At 44.3% G+C, this 15,916-nt stretch overlaps 1 protein-coding gene across 1 annotated transcript in view; it reads right to left on the minus strand.

The window, feature by feature from the left end:
* Positions 1-430: 430 nt before the first annotated feature.
* LOC126273246 (uncharacterized) overlaps positions 431-15,916 on the minus strand; it is a 143,802-nt gene continuing 128,316 nt past the window's right edge. Inside the window, exon 4 of the mRNA XM_049976790.1 lies at positions 431-3,505. Coding sequence (XP_049832747.1) covers positions 3,290-3,505 — 216 coding nt within the window. The 3' untranslated portion in view covers positions 431-3,289. The remainder of the gene's footprint in view (positions 3,506-15,916) is intronic.

A 15,916-nucleotide genomic window follows, 5' to 3' on the forward strand; every position in this document is an offset into this window, starting at 1 on the left:
GAGCGATTCATATGATTTACATAGATGGTCTGTACAACAGCGACTTTTACTGTATTCCTTTTTCGTAATAGCTTTATAACAAGTGATCTTTGTCATACTTGAGAATGAGAGACAAATGTATGGTACAATGGAGACTATTTATCTCACATTTCCAAGTTATATGCACCCCGTGGCGCACTTTAGAGTCCATCATTACGACGAATCACATTCTGCACCATATGTACGTTTTAACGCTTTGAGAAAGGCTAACGTGTACATTTTAAACAATAATAATATTCAACTAGACAAGTCATAAAGTTATTAGATAGCCAACAGCTGCATACACTAGTGCATAATATTTCCACAGTTTTGTAATCCTTTATCTTTTTAAAGGTCAAACATTACGTTCCTGATAGGAGAAATTATTCCAACGTATTGTACACGTTATTATAAAAAAACAATAAACTTTTATTGGTTTCTTACTGATATTTGGTACCTAGATAATAAGCGCTTACAATTGAGAATATTTTGCACACATCAATCATCTTGCCAGAGATTACAGAATAAAATATCTCATTCGAATATGTAAACTGATTAAGAATTTGAATTAGAACTACAAGCATTGTTAACATAATGGGTTGATGAGACAAAATAATATTGCTGTGCCTTTGAATAACTGTCTTACCAGTAAAACTTAACGGTACAAAGAAAAAAAATCTGTCAAGGTGTCAGATGTCAATCCACTTCGTAATTCCGCAAAGAAACATTATCTTCTTGCAACTTTAAACTATATAGCTTTACAAAGTCTCAGAAACCACAAATTAGACTAACGTCTAATACTTAAAAATTTCGGGGCGTTTCTACATTAATTACATCCATAAGTAGGGCGCGTAGCAAGTGTCTGAGTAAACAAACGAAGGAACGCATTTCATAATTCCGATGTTGCTGGAAGTTGAAGGAATAGTAAATTAATGTTGTTGTTATAGTAAATCTGTTTGACGCCATTTAACTAATGTGAGCAATGCTAACTCTTATTGTGGTAACAGAAAGGCACAATTGTGGAGTGAGATATTACAGGTGAAAACTAAATGTTCTGTGTGTGTGTGTTAGGATGGTGCATTGTTCTTACACTAGTTAGTCATTTAACAAAGTAATAAGTCCCAGATTTTGTGTAAACTATTTTCTTTCTTCCGTCTCACAGACGCTGAAGAAAGGAATCATCGATTTACGTGATTTTTCCTGGAAAGCACAATCAGTTCATCTTTATAAGTGTGTTCTTCTACAGATCGTTATCAACCATGGTTTCTTAATAAAAATTTAGGAACAGCCGATATTCAGTGTACTATAAACGATTAGGGTCAAATATGCACAGACGGTAAAGGACGAACACCTGAGCACTTTGAAATTAGGAACCAATCTTCAGGTATGAGAACTTGAGGCTGTATGAAGTCTGTAATGACGAACGCATTTGTGTTGTCCGTTTAAACTGCTTATGTTTCATAATAAATAACTACCATTGCTTCACACTGATGGTACCATCTTCTAAGTTTTAATGGGTGGAATTATCACTGGTTATGCTTCAAGGCTGGAGATGGAAGATGGGGCATTAGTCGTTACAAGAAATTGCAAAAATATGGTGTAATGCATAGTGCTGCAGGATGCAGCACTTGGAAAGCAGTATCGAGTGGTTAGAGAAACGATTAGTAGCACGCATCATCCTTCAAGGTGCACGTAGAACACCATCTGAGGTACTTTCAAGAAATTTTCTAGTTTCCACGGTTGGTGACGTTCACTGAACATGCCCAGGGCACAGGCACCTAAGAGTTTGCCGAGTGCTTTGGGACATATTGTTGTGGTTGGCAGGAGAGCCAACACCGTGTTACTACAGGAGGCCGAAATGCACGCGTTTTAGCTCACGCAGGCTTGCGTGAGGTCTGGAACATGACAAGGGAATTAGAATTGAGAAAAACGGGCGTAGCTGGTGGAATACTTAACTTTAATCCATTAATGACGAACGTCGCTATTGATGGAACATGATTTACAATATCAATAGAAACCGATCATGGCGCCTTGCTAGGTTTTAGCAAATAACGTAGCTGAAGGCTATGCTAACTATCGTCTCGGCAAATGAGAGCGTAATTTGTCAGTGAACCATCGCTAGCAATGTCGGCTGTACAACTGGGGCGAGTGCTAGGAAGTCTCTCTAGACCTGCCGTGTGGCGGCGCTCGGTCTGCAATCACTGATAGTGGCGACACGCGGGTCCGATGTATACTACCGGACCGAGGCCGATTTAAAGGCTACCACCTAGCAAGTGTGGTGTCTGGCGGTGACACCACACATATAATACTGAAACTGTTTCATATGTAGAATAACACTCGACAAAGTGCATGTATCCTGGAAATGTTCGATGTACGTCGCCGACTGTGGAAACTAGGAAATTTCGTAACAGCAGCTGAGATTTCGTGTTACATAAACATTGAAGTATTGAGAGCTATGACGGCTCAATGAAGAACATACATAAAGTTACTTTGAGGGTTGGTTTTAGCTGGAAAAAATTTCTAAACATAGTTACAAACTTGAGAGAGCTGACCGAGTCTGTCGACAAAGAAATGTCCGAAAAGTAGATTTTGAAGAAATGATGTGATATCGTGTGGGAGATGATCAATACAGACCTTTCAACTTAGGGGTAAATTGTAATCTTGGAAGAGTGCAAGTATGCATTGAGTATTACGCTGCTGTAATGAACAACATGTGCTAGCAGTGGGATCGAATGATTTTGAACCCGGAGTGCAGTACCGTCGTTTATACTGCCATGCAAACATCGAGATAGGCGCTCGTCACTTTGGAGAGCCCCTAAAAGATTAGTTTGTTGTTCTAAGAAGTACATAGTTTATAGTAATGCGAAGCGAAGTATTCTGATGTATTGGTTTAAATCTGTGGTAGCAGCACACTCCTGAATCTGACGATTTGGACCACCTCTACGCGCACCCGACGGAGTTTTTCCCAGTTCACTCGACGCTGAACGAGTTATACCTAACTTGTCCTGTTTACCGGTGCCATATATTTCTTCAATTCTCTGTCAGACAGTCGCTGTTTGGTTTGTTAAATACAGGAGGCAGTAGGAGAGAGTCACTTAGGACCGTGCCGCTGTTGACTGGTAACCGTTGGCCGCCAGCTGCGTTAGATGGGGCCGTCGAGCCAGCGACTGCACACTGGTCTTACGTCAGCGGTGACCGCTCCACTATAACGGAAGCGCGCAGTGGCGGGTCGCGCGGCTGGCTGCGATTCTGGGACGGCAGCGCCGTGACGTCACTGGTCCTCGGGCTGGTCCGAGTACTTGACGTGGGCGCGGTAGCCGGTGACGTCATCGGCCCAGTAGGACACGGCCTGGTGGCGGCCGTCGGGCAGCCGCTGCCAGTAGCGGCCCGTCGTCCTGCCGGAGGAGCGGCTCTCCGACTGCCCGAAGAACGTGCCGCGCTCCTCGTCGCGCACCGAGTACGAAAACTGGTACTCTCCTCCACCGTCCTGTAAACACCGCGTCCAACAGACAATTAGTCTCTTCACTACACTCCACCCATTGTGTAGTTCGTCCCTTCATGGCATTTAAGGTCTCTCTTTCATTAGGACAGTTGTTTCCAACCTGGGAGAAATTACCCATAACAAGGGAATCTCCCCATCCCATCGCACCCCCCCCCCCCCCCCCCTCTCAGATTTAGTTACAAGTTGGCACAGTGGATAGGCCTTGAAAAACTGAACTCAGATCAATCGGATCAATCGAGAAAACAGGAAGACGTTGTGTGGAACTATGAAAAAATTAGCAAAATATACAAACTGAGTAGTCCATGTGCAAGATAAGCAGCATCAAGGATAGTGTGAGCTCAGGAGCGCCGTGCTCCCGTGGTTAGCGTTAGCAGCTGCGGAACGAGACGCCCTTGGTTCAAGTCTTCCCTCGAGTGAAAAGTTTACTTTCTTTATTTTCGCAAAGTTAAGGTCCGTCCGTTCGTTCATTGACGTCTCTGTTCACTGTAAGAAGTTTACTGTCTATGTTTTGCGACCGCACCACAAACCGTGCGATTAGTAGACGAAAGGACGTGCCTCTTCAATGGGAACCGAAAACATTTGATCGCAAGGTCATAGGTCAACCGATTCCTCCACAGGAAAACACGTCTGAATATTCTATACGACACTGGTGACGGCATGTGCGTCACATGACGGGAATATGTTGTCGATCCACCTAACTTGTACACTTGGCGAATGGGTGAAAAGATTCTTCTACCTTGTCCGATTTAGGTTTTCTTGTGGATGTGACAATCACTCCCAAAACAGTGATGAAAACATAAGAGTTTCTCACATATTCTGCAACAAATGAATGCAACAGTTTTACAGTCGCACAGTTTTCCCTGTGTCTGTCAAAACATACGTTTTTAACGTTTTCAAGTTCTTTCGTGTGTAGACCGTCAAATCCTGCATATGTCCAAGAAATCTCAACATGTCCTGGAATTTTGGAAAGCGAAGTTGATTATGTATGAGTGCCTGAACTTTGATAATTGTCCGAAAGCAAGATATTTGCACTCTAAGGAAGACTTGAACCACGGAACTCTCATTCCGCAGCTACTCACACTAACCATGGGACCACGGCGCTACTAAGCTCCGACTATCCTTGATGTTGTTCATCTTGCGCGTGCACTACTCAGTTTGTATATTTTGCTTATTTTTTTCATAGTTCCACACAACTTCTCCCTGTTTTCTCGACTGATCTGTATTCAGTTTTTCAAGGCCTATCCACTGTGCCAACTTCTAACTATATCTGAGGAAGGTGCGTTGGGGAGGTTCCCTTGTAATGGGTAAAATGTAATGTTCTCAGTGGTAAAAATAAAAAAAAATTAAAACTAGGGTAGCAACAGTTAAAACAGTTATACATGATTGATCGACAATTCATTTGGTACAAAATGTGTTTAAATACAGGTGTGAAAACTATTAAAATGTAAAACTGAATGAAAAGTCGAATAGTTGGCTGTAGCTGTATTTATGTAAGTCACTTACAGACCCCCACAATTGGTTCTGCTGTTTTAAGTTGCATCTTCTGGTGTATATACGGGATGATAATTATTGAACAGTATGAAAAGAAACGTAAATTAGTTAGCAACTACAGCGTGCACACACTTTATTGAACATGTAAACGTCACTACAGAGATTTTAGGTTATGACGTGTTCGATATGCCTGCAATCATTGGCGATGATGTGGCGTAGACAAATAGCGAAATTCTGCATGAGCCGCTGAAGGGTCGGATCATCGATGCTGTCGTTGACCTCATGAATGGCTGTTTGCATCTCAGCAATGGTTTTGGGACTATTGCTGTACACCTTGTCTTTAATATAGCCCCACAAAAAGAAGTCACAAGTGTTCATATCTACAGAATACGACCGCAAATCGAGGTCCATGCCAGTGGCCTCTGGGTACCCCAGAGCGAGAATGCGCTCTCCAATGTTCTCCTCCTGGATATCAAACACTCTCCTGCTAAGATGGGGTCGAGCTCCGTCTTACATGAACCACATCTTGTCGAAATAAGGGTCACTTTGGAGAACTGGGATGAAATCATCTTCCAAAACCTTCACGTAGCGTTCGGTATTAGCCGTGCCATCAAGCAACATCACACCATTAGTCCGTGACTGGACATTCCACATCACACTGTGATCCACTGAGGACGAAAAGACTTCTCTATTGCGAAATGCGGATTCTCAGTACCCCAAATACGCCAATTAACCTTGTCTACGAAATCATCCAAAGTGTAAATGGCCGACATCAACAAGGAGCGAGCGCGAGCGCATACTAATTACCACAACGTCCCGCGGCCAACTGTGCCGTTTGAGTGTGCTAATGCAAACAGTTCAGAAGTTTTGACGGTTTTATTTCGCATAGTTGAACAATAGGCAATCTGTAAGTGTTACGTCATTTGTTATACAGAGTTGTTACGAGTAGCCTCAGAGTAACAGTTGGCGCAGCTAGGCAAAGTTGTCAGTCTTCCTCAACTGATAAAAACAATCATCAATGATGAACAGTCTGCGTTAAAATCGTGAAATGTCGTCACTTTACCGATTAAAATATGTTTCTGTGAGCCTATGACAAGCAGCAGCCGATGCCCCCGGACCCAATACTTTCCTGGATAACGTCTACGAGGGGCTTCGTCTGGTACACATCATAGGCCAACAGAAGCATATTTCAATCGTAAAGTGATGACGGTTTGTGATTTTAACATCGCTGATGATGGTTTTTATGAATTGGGGAAGAATATGCCTAGTTACGCTCACTGGTACTCTGCGACTACCTGGTTTGTAAAGATCGGGCCACATTTTGTGGGAAAGTATTACCCGTTAGGTGCGGCGTCTACCCGCTGGAGAACATTTGTAATCTCCGTGGAGCAAGGAGGATAGAAGGAACTCTGGTACCATGAAAAACGAATCTGATGTATTTAAACGATTGTTGTTGTATGCTATTCACACACAGAATATTAACGAGAGGTATTTGAGAGAGTTGATTCCCATGTAATCTTTTGTGAAAGTTTGTGACAATCTTCAGTGTTAACTGGAACCAGTCTGCAATTTATTTAAGTAGAAAAGCAGTGTTTTTCTTGATAGACACTTTACTTATAGATATCTGCACGGAAGAAAGAAGTTCAATGCCGAGGAAGAACAGGGCACAGCATAACTGGACCCTAAGGTAAATCGCAAGAGTTGCAGCGCTGAATATCTACACCAGTCTAATAAAGGAGTGTTAAGGTGAAGGTGTTAGTTGTAGTTGCATGGAGCAATAGGTCTAGAAAAGACGTTGCTCAAGCAGTCAAAACATCGCCTCACTGGCTAAATACAAAAGTCATCAACCACTAATAAACACTCCATATGAACGGCGGAAATGTAGTAAAAGATGAAATTTTTTGCTTTCGTTATTTCTTGTGAGATATCAGCGAGTAAAAGTTTCGACAATGTTTGAAGTAGTGAGGAAAGTTTGCAGGAAGTCGCTATGTTCTCTAATTGTCTAATACGACGAATGTAATCGGTGTTATATGCACAACGTGACATTACCTGAAGACAAACACACAATTCCTAGCTTTCATTCTTGACTTACCGTGTTAAACTTTTAATGTAAGATTACATCTCTTCATGGTTAGATTACGAGCGCATTTTAAACATATTCATTCCATAACTAAATTATGAAATAATGAAAATCAAATTTTTCTTGCCCCTAGAAGCCGTTGCATATGTAATTTGCAGCTGAAACCGGGTAACCAGCTTACCGTTTTTGCCGTTTACTAGTATAAGTGAACATCGTTACACGCTCTCCAGACAAAATATACACAATTATCATTCATACAGTTTTAACACAAAATTAACAACTGTCCCTGCAAAATGTTCCCGTTGATAGTACTCGGTACAGAAATTATTCTGAGACATATAAAATATGTATTTGTCGGAGATGGTAAATGACTTGGAACACTTTTAGAGCAATGTGAGTAGTCCCTAGCAAACAGATTGTAAGATGAAAATCAACAGTGGTAAACAGTGGGTAATGGAACGTAGTCAAATGAAGTCAAGTGATGCAGAGGGAATTACACAGAGGTGACAAAAGTCATAGGACACCTTCTAATGTCATGTTGGAACACCTATAACCGGTATCGTGCAGAAATTCAACGTGGCATGCGCCCAACAAGTCGTTGGGCGTCTCCGGCAGAAATACTGAGCCATGCCGGTTGTGTAGCTGTCCATAATTTTGAAAGTGTTGTCGGTGCAGGATTTTGTGAACGAAATGACGATTATATCTCATAAACGTTCTATGGGTGGCCAAATCATTCAGTCGAAGTGCTGAGAATGTTCTTCAAACTAATCGCGAACAGTTGTGGTCTGGTGACATGGTGTGTTATGTAAGTCCATGAATGGTTGCAGATGGTCTCCAAGTAGACGAAGATAACCATCTACAATCAATGAAAGCTTCAGTTGGAAAAAAGAACCCTGTGCATTCCACGTGAACACAGCCCACACCATTATGGAGCCACCACAGGCTTGCAGAGTGTCTTGTTGACAACCTAGGTCCATGGCTTCGTGGGGTCTGTGCCACACTCGAGCTTTACCATTAGGTCTTACCAACTGAAATCAGGACTCATCTGACCAGGCCACTGTGTCCAATCGTCTCTGGCCCAACCGATGTGGCCACGAACCCAGTTGAGGCGCTGCAGGCGATGTCGTGCTGTTATCAAACACACTTGCGTCAGTCGTCTTTTGGCATGGCCCATTAACGCCAAATTTCGCTGCACTGTCCTGACAGATAACTCTGTCGTAGGTGCCGTATTGATTTCTGCGGATATTTAAAGCCGTGTTGCTTGTCTGTTAGCACTGACAACCTCTACGCAAGCCGGCCGCGGTGGTCTCGCGGTTATAGGCGCGCAGTCCGGAACCGTGCGACTGCTACGGTCGCAGGTTCGAATCCTGCCTCGGGCATGGATTTGTGTGATATCCTTAGGTTAGTTAGGTTTAAGTAGTTCTAAGTTCTAGGGGACTAATGACCACAGCAGTTGAGTCCCATAGTGCTCAGAGCCATTTGAACCTCTACGCAAACGTCACTTCTCTCAGTCGTTAAATGAATACTTTTGCCAACTGCGTTGTCCGTGGTGAGAGGCAATACCTGAAATTTCGGCACTCTCTTGACATTATGGACCTCGGTATATTGAATTCCCTAACGGTTTCTGAAATGGAACGTTCCATGCGTCTAGCTCCAGTTATTATTCCGCGTTCAAATGACGCCTCCGCTAGTTCACTGCCCTTTATACCTAGTGTACGCAATATTAGTGCCATCTGCGTATGAGCGTATCTCTGTCTCATGATTTTTTTCATCTCAGTGTAGTTTAGGAAATGAGAAACCAAAAGTAACAAATATGTTTTGGTAGCTGCGCTGCAAAACAACTGATGACGCCTGAAGCAGACACTACATAAAATGGAGAACAATAATGGCAGAGACAAGTTTTTTCCGAAAAAAAGAAATATATATAAATACTAAATTTTAATTTAAGTTTTATAAAGTGTTTTCTGAAGGTATTTGAAGTGCAGTCTTGCAAACAAGTGAAAAACAAAATAGCTCTGAGCACTATAAGACTTAATTTCTAAGGTCATCAGTCCCCTAGGACTTAGAACTACTTAAACCTAACGACATCACACACTTCCATGCCCGAGGCAGGATTCGAAACTGCGACCGTAGCGGTTCCAGACTGTAGCGCCTAGAACCGCTCAGCCACCCCGGCCGGCAAGCAAGTGAAAAGTTTCCGATCTACAATTCAGTCGTGCTGTAAACGTCGATGCCGTGGCGTGAGAAGAAGACGGGCTAGGGTTGTGCATGCAGTCCCACTGCTATTACCGGTCGGAACAGTTCGTGTCTTCATGTCTCGGTTCCCAAGTTTTTTAAACTGTGCTGTTATAGCTATACGATCTCCCATCCTGCCAATACGAATATCTTTGCGGGCGTCCGTGCTGCTTGGAGGCCCAGAACCTCGTCTGCTGGTATGAGTGCGTTCACCGAATTACTGATACCAGCATCGTTGCGCAACTGGCGCAATACATCCAACTGTAGTTGTGTAGCACGTCTCCGAATGAACCAGCCGGCCGCGATGGCCGAGCGGTTCTAGGAGCTTCAGTCCGGAACCGCGATACTGCTTCTGTGGCAGGTTCGAATCCTGCCTCGGGCATGGATGTGTGTGATGTCCTTAGGCTAGTTAGATTTAAGTTGTTCTAAATTCTAGGGCACTGATGACCTCAGATGTTAAGTCCCATAGTGCTCAGAGCCATTTGAACCACTTTTTTCTCCGAAAGGACCATCACGCCATTCAGAAGGACACAATTAGACCCCTTTCAAATTCACTCAGTTTGTTGCAGGAAGCACGAGTGCGTTTCCGTGCCATGGTTGACTGGTTGCTTCACACGTCTGTATCCCATTGAGCCTTCTGGCTGTCAACATTTCCTATTAAAAGATAAGCCACTACGCTATTTGTTAGCGAACGACGTTGAAACCATTTTTAGTTCGTTTCCCCAGGTGGCATATGCCATCATCGCATCAAAGTTGACGTCTTTCCAAGTGTATTAATTTTTTTTCCGGTAGTGTAGAACCATGTCTCTTTGATTGCGATAGCGTCCATTACAGGTTTTATCTCTGTAGTACGAAGATTGTCGTATGCCCATGTTTTGGCTGTCTAACTCTGGACAGCCACACTTCTTGCTCGTATCGATCACTCCTGTCACGGAATGAAAATATGGAACTGGTGGTCATGGCAAACAGTCCTATATTACACGCGTCAGACGCCACTGATGGTGGGACATACAGCTGAACAAGGGCCTAGCAATTAATCCTAGCATTCCAAAGCATTTTTCACAACGCGCATTACATGAATAAAAATTTCAAAAAATGCAATTCGTTCATTACTGTTGAACTGTATGAACAACATACACCTTCTACTGATGTGCAACTAGTGTCCAGAACCTGAAAATAACTTTCAGCACACTTTTAGTAATATCAACGACCTTTCAGAAACGTGTACTACAGACTCCATGAACACCACAAAAAGATTTTAAAAATGCGAATTCCTTTTTTGTTGTTTATTTTTCTCTCGACATACTTTTGAAAGAGATACTGATGTGTAAGCAATGCCATGAAGCTCGAAATATTGAATACGACGTTGACTAGGGAAAGTGACATCTGAGACTTAAACTTTTAGGTGAAGTTTAACTGAAAATTTTAAACATGTGTAGATCTGGCAGAAAAGTTCATTAAAATACACTCCTGGAAATTGAAATAAGAACACAGTGAATTCATTGTCTCAGGAAGGGGAAACTTTATTGACACATTCCTGGGGTCAGATACATCACATGATCACACTGACAGAACCACAGGCACATAGACACAGGCAACAGAGCATGCACAATGTCGGCACTAGTACAGTGTATATCCACCTTTCGCAGCAATGCAGGCTGCTATTCTCCCATGGAGACGATCGTAGAGATGCTGGATGTAGTCCTGTGGAACGGCTTGCCATGCCATTTCCACCTGGCGCCTCAGTTGGACCAGCGTTCGTGCTGGACGTGTAGACCGCGTGAGACGACGCTTCATACAGTCCCAAACATGCTCAATGGGGGACAGATCCGGAGATCTTGCTGGCCAGGGTAGTTGACTTACGCCTTCTACAGCACGTTGGGTGGCACGGGATACATGCGGACGTGCATTGTCCTGTTGGAACAGCAAGTTCCCTTGCCGGTCTAGGAATGGTAGAACGATGGGTTCGATGACGGTTTGGATGTACCGTGCACTATTCAGTGTCCCCTCGACGATCACCAGAGGTGTATGGCCAGTGTAGGAGATCGCTCCCCACACCATGATGTCGGGTGTTGGCCCTGTGTGCCTCGGTCTTATGCAGTCCTGATTGTGGCGCTCACCTGCACGGCGCCAAACACGCATACGACCATCATTGGCACCAAGGCAGAAGCGACTCTCATCGCTGAAGACGACACGTCTCCATTCGTCCCTCCACTCACGGCTGTCGCGACACCACTGGAGGCGGGCTGCATGATGTGGGGCGTGAGCGGAAGACGGCCAAACGGTGTGCGGGACCGTAGTCCAGCTTCATGGAGACGGTTGCGAATGGTCCTCGCCGATACCCCAGGAGCAACAGTGTCCCTAATTTGCTGGGAAGTGGCGGTGCGGTCCCCTACGGCACTGCGTAGGATCCTACGGTCTTGCGGTGCATCCGTGCGTCGCTGCGGTCCGGTCCCAGGTCGACAGGCACGTGCACCTTCCGCCGACCACTGGCGACAACATCGATGTACTGTGGAGACTTCACGCCCCACGTGTTGAGCAATTCGGCGGTACGTCCACCCGGCCTCCCGCATGCCCACTATACGCCCTCGCTCAAAGTCCGTCAACTGCACATACGGTTCCCGTCCACGCTGTCGCGGCATGCTACCAGTGTTAAAGACTGCGATGGAGCTCCGTATGCCACGGCAAACTGGCTGACACTGACGGCGTCGGTGCACAAATGCTGCGCAGCTAGCGCCATTCGACGGCCAACCCCGCTGTTCCTGGTGTGTCCGCTGTGCCGTGCGTGTGATCATTGCTTGTACAGCCCTCTCGCAGTGTCCGGAGCAAGTATGGTGGGTCTGACACACCGGTGTCAATGTGTTCTTTTTTCCATTTCCAGGAGTGTATATTCTTTTTCAAAATTTTTAAATATAAAGTAGCTGACTGGTTTACAACTTTTTCAAAAGGTGTGCATAAGGCACACCGCTAGCCTCCTAGTATTGCGCGGATTAAACAGTTTTGATTTTACCTCATGCTGTAAAGCAAGATATCTTTTAAAGAATCGTTACAAGCTGCGGAGCACCAGCTATACAAGGTTTTAACAAACAGATATATATGGGTTGATAAAATGCAACAAAACGGATGGCTCAAATAGCTCTGAGCACTATGGGACTTAACTTCTGAGGTCATCAGTTCCCTAGAACTTAGAACCACTTACACCTAACTAACCTACGGACATCACACACATCCGTGTCTGAGGCAGTATTAGAACCTGCGACCGTAGGGATCACGCGGTTCCAGACTGTAGTGCCTAGAACCGCTCGGCCACACCGGTCGGCAAGATAAACGGAAAATTTGAGTTAAGAAAAGCAACATTCGAAAATATATGCGTGAAAAAACTGCAGCATTAACACTCGTATGTCATATAAAATATCTTTTAAAAACCCTTGCGATCAAAATTTGACACGAATTCTGTTATTTAAGTCAAGATAGGTGCCCTCCATAGCACACAGAGAGTCTCATTTACGCTAGAGTGATGAATTAACGAGTAAAATCATTAAACATCTCAGTGAAATTAGCTCAAAGGCAATGCAGAACTAGGTAATATAGCCAAATAATGTCGGTAAGATTAATGGAAATGCCAAACTCTTCATCTCAGAGTAGCAACTGCAACCTACGTCTTCAGTTATTGTCTGGATGTATTCCAAACTCTGTCTTCGTCTACAGTTTCTTCCCTCCGCAGCTCCCTCTAGTTCCATGGAAGTCATTCTCTGACGTCTTAACAGGAGGGACAGGATGACAGGACACTGATAAGGAATAAAAGCTTCACGTCTGTTGTGGAATTAAAGCTTGACGAAGTGGCGATATAATTACGGAACTAACCGAACATACGTCAACGGAACGAAAGGAAAAATCATATTTATTTGATAAATGATAGAAGTGGAACCTAGCCCCTGAAGTAAACAACATAAAAAACACTCTAAAGATCTGTGACTCAGAAATTAAAGCAAGAGGAATACCGGGCGTTCCTTCCGTATGTCGCAGCCTTACATGTCAAACGCAACAAAGCTAGCGACAGGTCACCATAACAGTGGCTTGCGCTCTTTATTGTGCAGCTATCGATTACCAGGTACACAGAGATCGTTCTCTCGTGTGTACACGCCCGAGCGTCGCCTTGCGAGCTTTTGTGGTCCCTATTTATCGCGTCAGAGCCTCGGAAAAGCGCCTCACTACACATTTCGCGCGCACACTGCGCGCTCACAAAGCCTCCCCGGAGTTTGAGTGAAAATGAAATTCCCGCACCGCACCGCGCCGCCCGGCGCCGCCGCTGAATGAGCGAAGGATTTATTAAGCGGGCGGCGTGGCGCGACGCAGAGCGGGTGCACGGCGTACGGCGCGGATCGGAATTTAAGGGCGTCAAGCAACAGGTCCTGCTTGCGCGGAAATATGGCCTCACTGTGAAAGCGGCGAGAAATCGCTCTGATTCACTTTCCTGACAACCTACTTCCACTCTCAGTATGTCCAACCGCGCCGTTTAGCTCTTCAGTTATCCCTCGTAAAGCGCCAATTACAATTCCACCAGTCCGGTTCCACATTACACACTTTCCAGTGGGAGCGCTGCCTATTAGCATCCGAGAGACGTAGGCATAAAACTGCTTCACATAAGCACTTACGGAATTGGAAACGAAAAGAAAGAAAGAAAGAAACTCTGTATTTTTTAGCAATGTCCATAATTGAATGATAGTCGTGCACATGATATCATTCTATTCGAGGAATTTGAATGATTCCTTAGGCTCACTTCCACTAACGAGAATACCAACACAGAACAGATTATTATCAGTCACCTATTTTTAGTGTTACACGAGCCGGCCGGAGTGGCCGAGCGGTTCTAGGTGCTACAGTCTGGAACCGCGTGACCGCTACGGTCGCAGGTTCGAAACCTGCCTCGGGCATGGATGTGTGTGATGTCTTTAGATTATTTAGGTTTAAGTAGTTCTAAGTTCTAGGGGACTGATAACCTCGGAAGTTAAGTCCCATAGTGCTCAGAGCCAGCCACCGTTACATGCTTTCTTCAGAGAAGGCCAATCTGTAAATGTATCAAAAATGGCACTGAGCACTATGGGACTTAACATCTGAGGTCATCAGTCTCCTAGACTTAAAACTACTGAAACCTAACCTAAGAACATCACAAACATCCATGCCCGAGGCAGGTTTCGAACGTGCGATCGTAGCAGCACCGCGGTTCCAGACCGAACTGCCTAGAACCGCTCGGCCGCAACGCCCGGCTGTAAATTTATCAAGAGATCCAAATGTTTCAGGCTTACTGTACGTAAAAAACTTCTATACCATTTCTGCAATATACTTCCCCCAAGACACCAGCGCAATTGAATCCTTGAAGACTGAATCTACCTAGCTTGTCATCAATCCAGAGATGAAACTTTTCCTGTGCATGCTGTCCTCAAAGAACGTTTTGTTTGCTTAGGTATCATTAGCTCGTCAGTAATCCTTTCCAGTCTAATATTAATCCTATATCTGTATTAACAACTTTATTTATTATAGCGTTAGCATACTTAATATTAAAGAATGTAATCTCACATTGAATATTGTAACAGGTTGTCAAATGAAGCCCCTTTCAGCCATCTAATTCAAACTTTATTTGAGCGTCAGTTTTGGCGATTTAATACGCCATCTTCTGAATCCTGACGGACGTGTAGGCAGATTCCGCCGCGGTTGTGGTCAAAACAGAGTCTAGCATTCAAATACTGGTTTCTGTAGATTTCTGCTTGCTATAGCGATTACTTCAACCTTCGTCTGCCCACTGTTTAGAACTGAGGTGGTTCCTTCCTCACGTCATTCAGGGGCCTGAAGAGGCGTAGTTAATCGCTGAAACTGGTAGACAAATAAAATATGTTTGGACATTAGACGCAGAAAGGTGTTTGATTCGACATCCTGTAGCGAACAGCCGAGTCCCGCTACCGTTTCTGAAACGATGTACATACAGATATCAGAATATTTTAAAGCCCGAATACGGATATTTTTTTGGCATGTAAGAATCATAGGTGACAACTTTTTGACAAATTTTATATTGCTGAGGAATTTTGCTACTTTCTTCAGGTGAAGCACTTATATGGGAACTATCTGAGTACTAGGTAATAATCTACATGCTGAAAAACATGATGTAGACTATCTAAAAATCGTAATCGGCCCGGTCTAAGGCTCTCTGCTAGTAGACACGGAAATTTTTGATCACAGATTGACAATGTCACAGTCACTACCCGATGAAAGGAATTAGTTGAGTTCTATCTGTCCTTAAGAACTATATTGATAGTGCAGGGGGACACGGTATTCTGCATGGATTGTGTAGTACTACAGGACAAAGGCAACCGATGACCGGGCCGTCGAGGGGACTACAGAGAGTGGATAGGAGTATGTATCCATCGTGAGAAATGCGCGTTTGAACACAAATGCGGACGCTACAAGACCTGCAGATGGCACTGTTCCATTTGACCGCGAACGGCGCCTCTACAGTGACCAGCAATTGTCAGTCAGCGTGTGGTTCTGATGCATTATGTTGGGGCACAGTGCGTTCGAACGTAGGCAAATTGTTG

Source organism: Schistocerca gregaria, chromosome 5 (assembly GCF_023897955.1).
Source record: "Schistocerca gregaria isolate iqSchGreg1 chromosome 5, iqSchGreg1.2, whole genome shotgun sequence".
Lineage (NCBI taxonomy): Eukaryota > Metazoa > Arthropoda > Insecta > Orthoptera > Acrididae > Schistocerca > Schistocerca gregaria.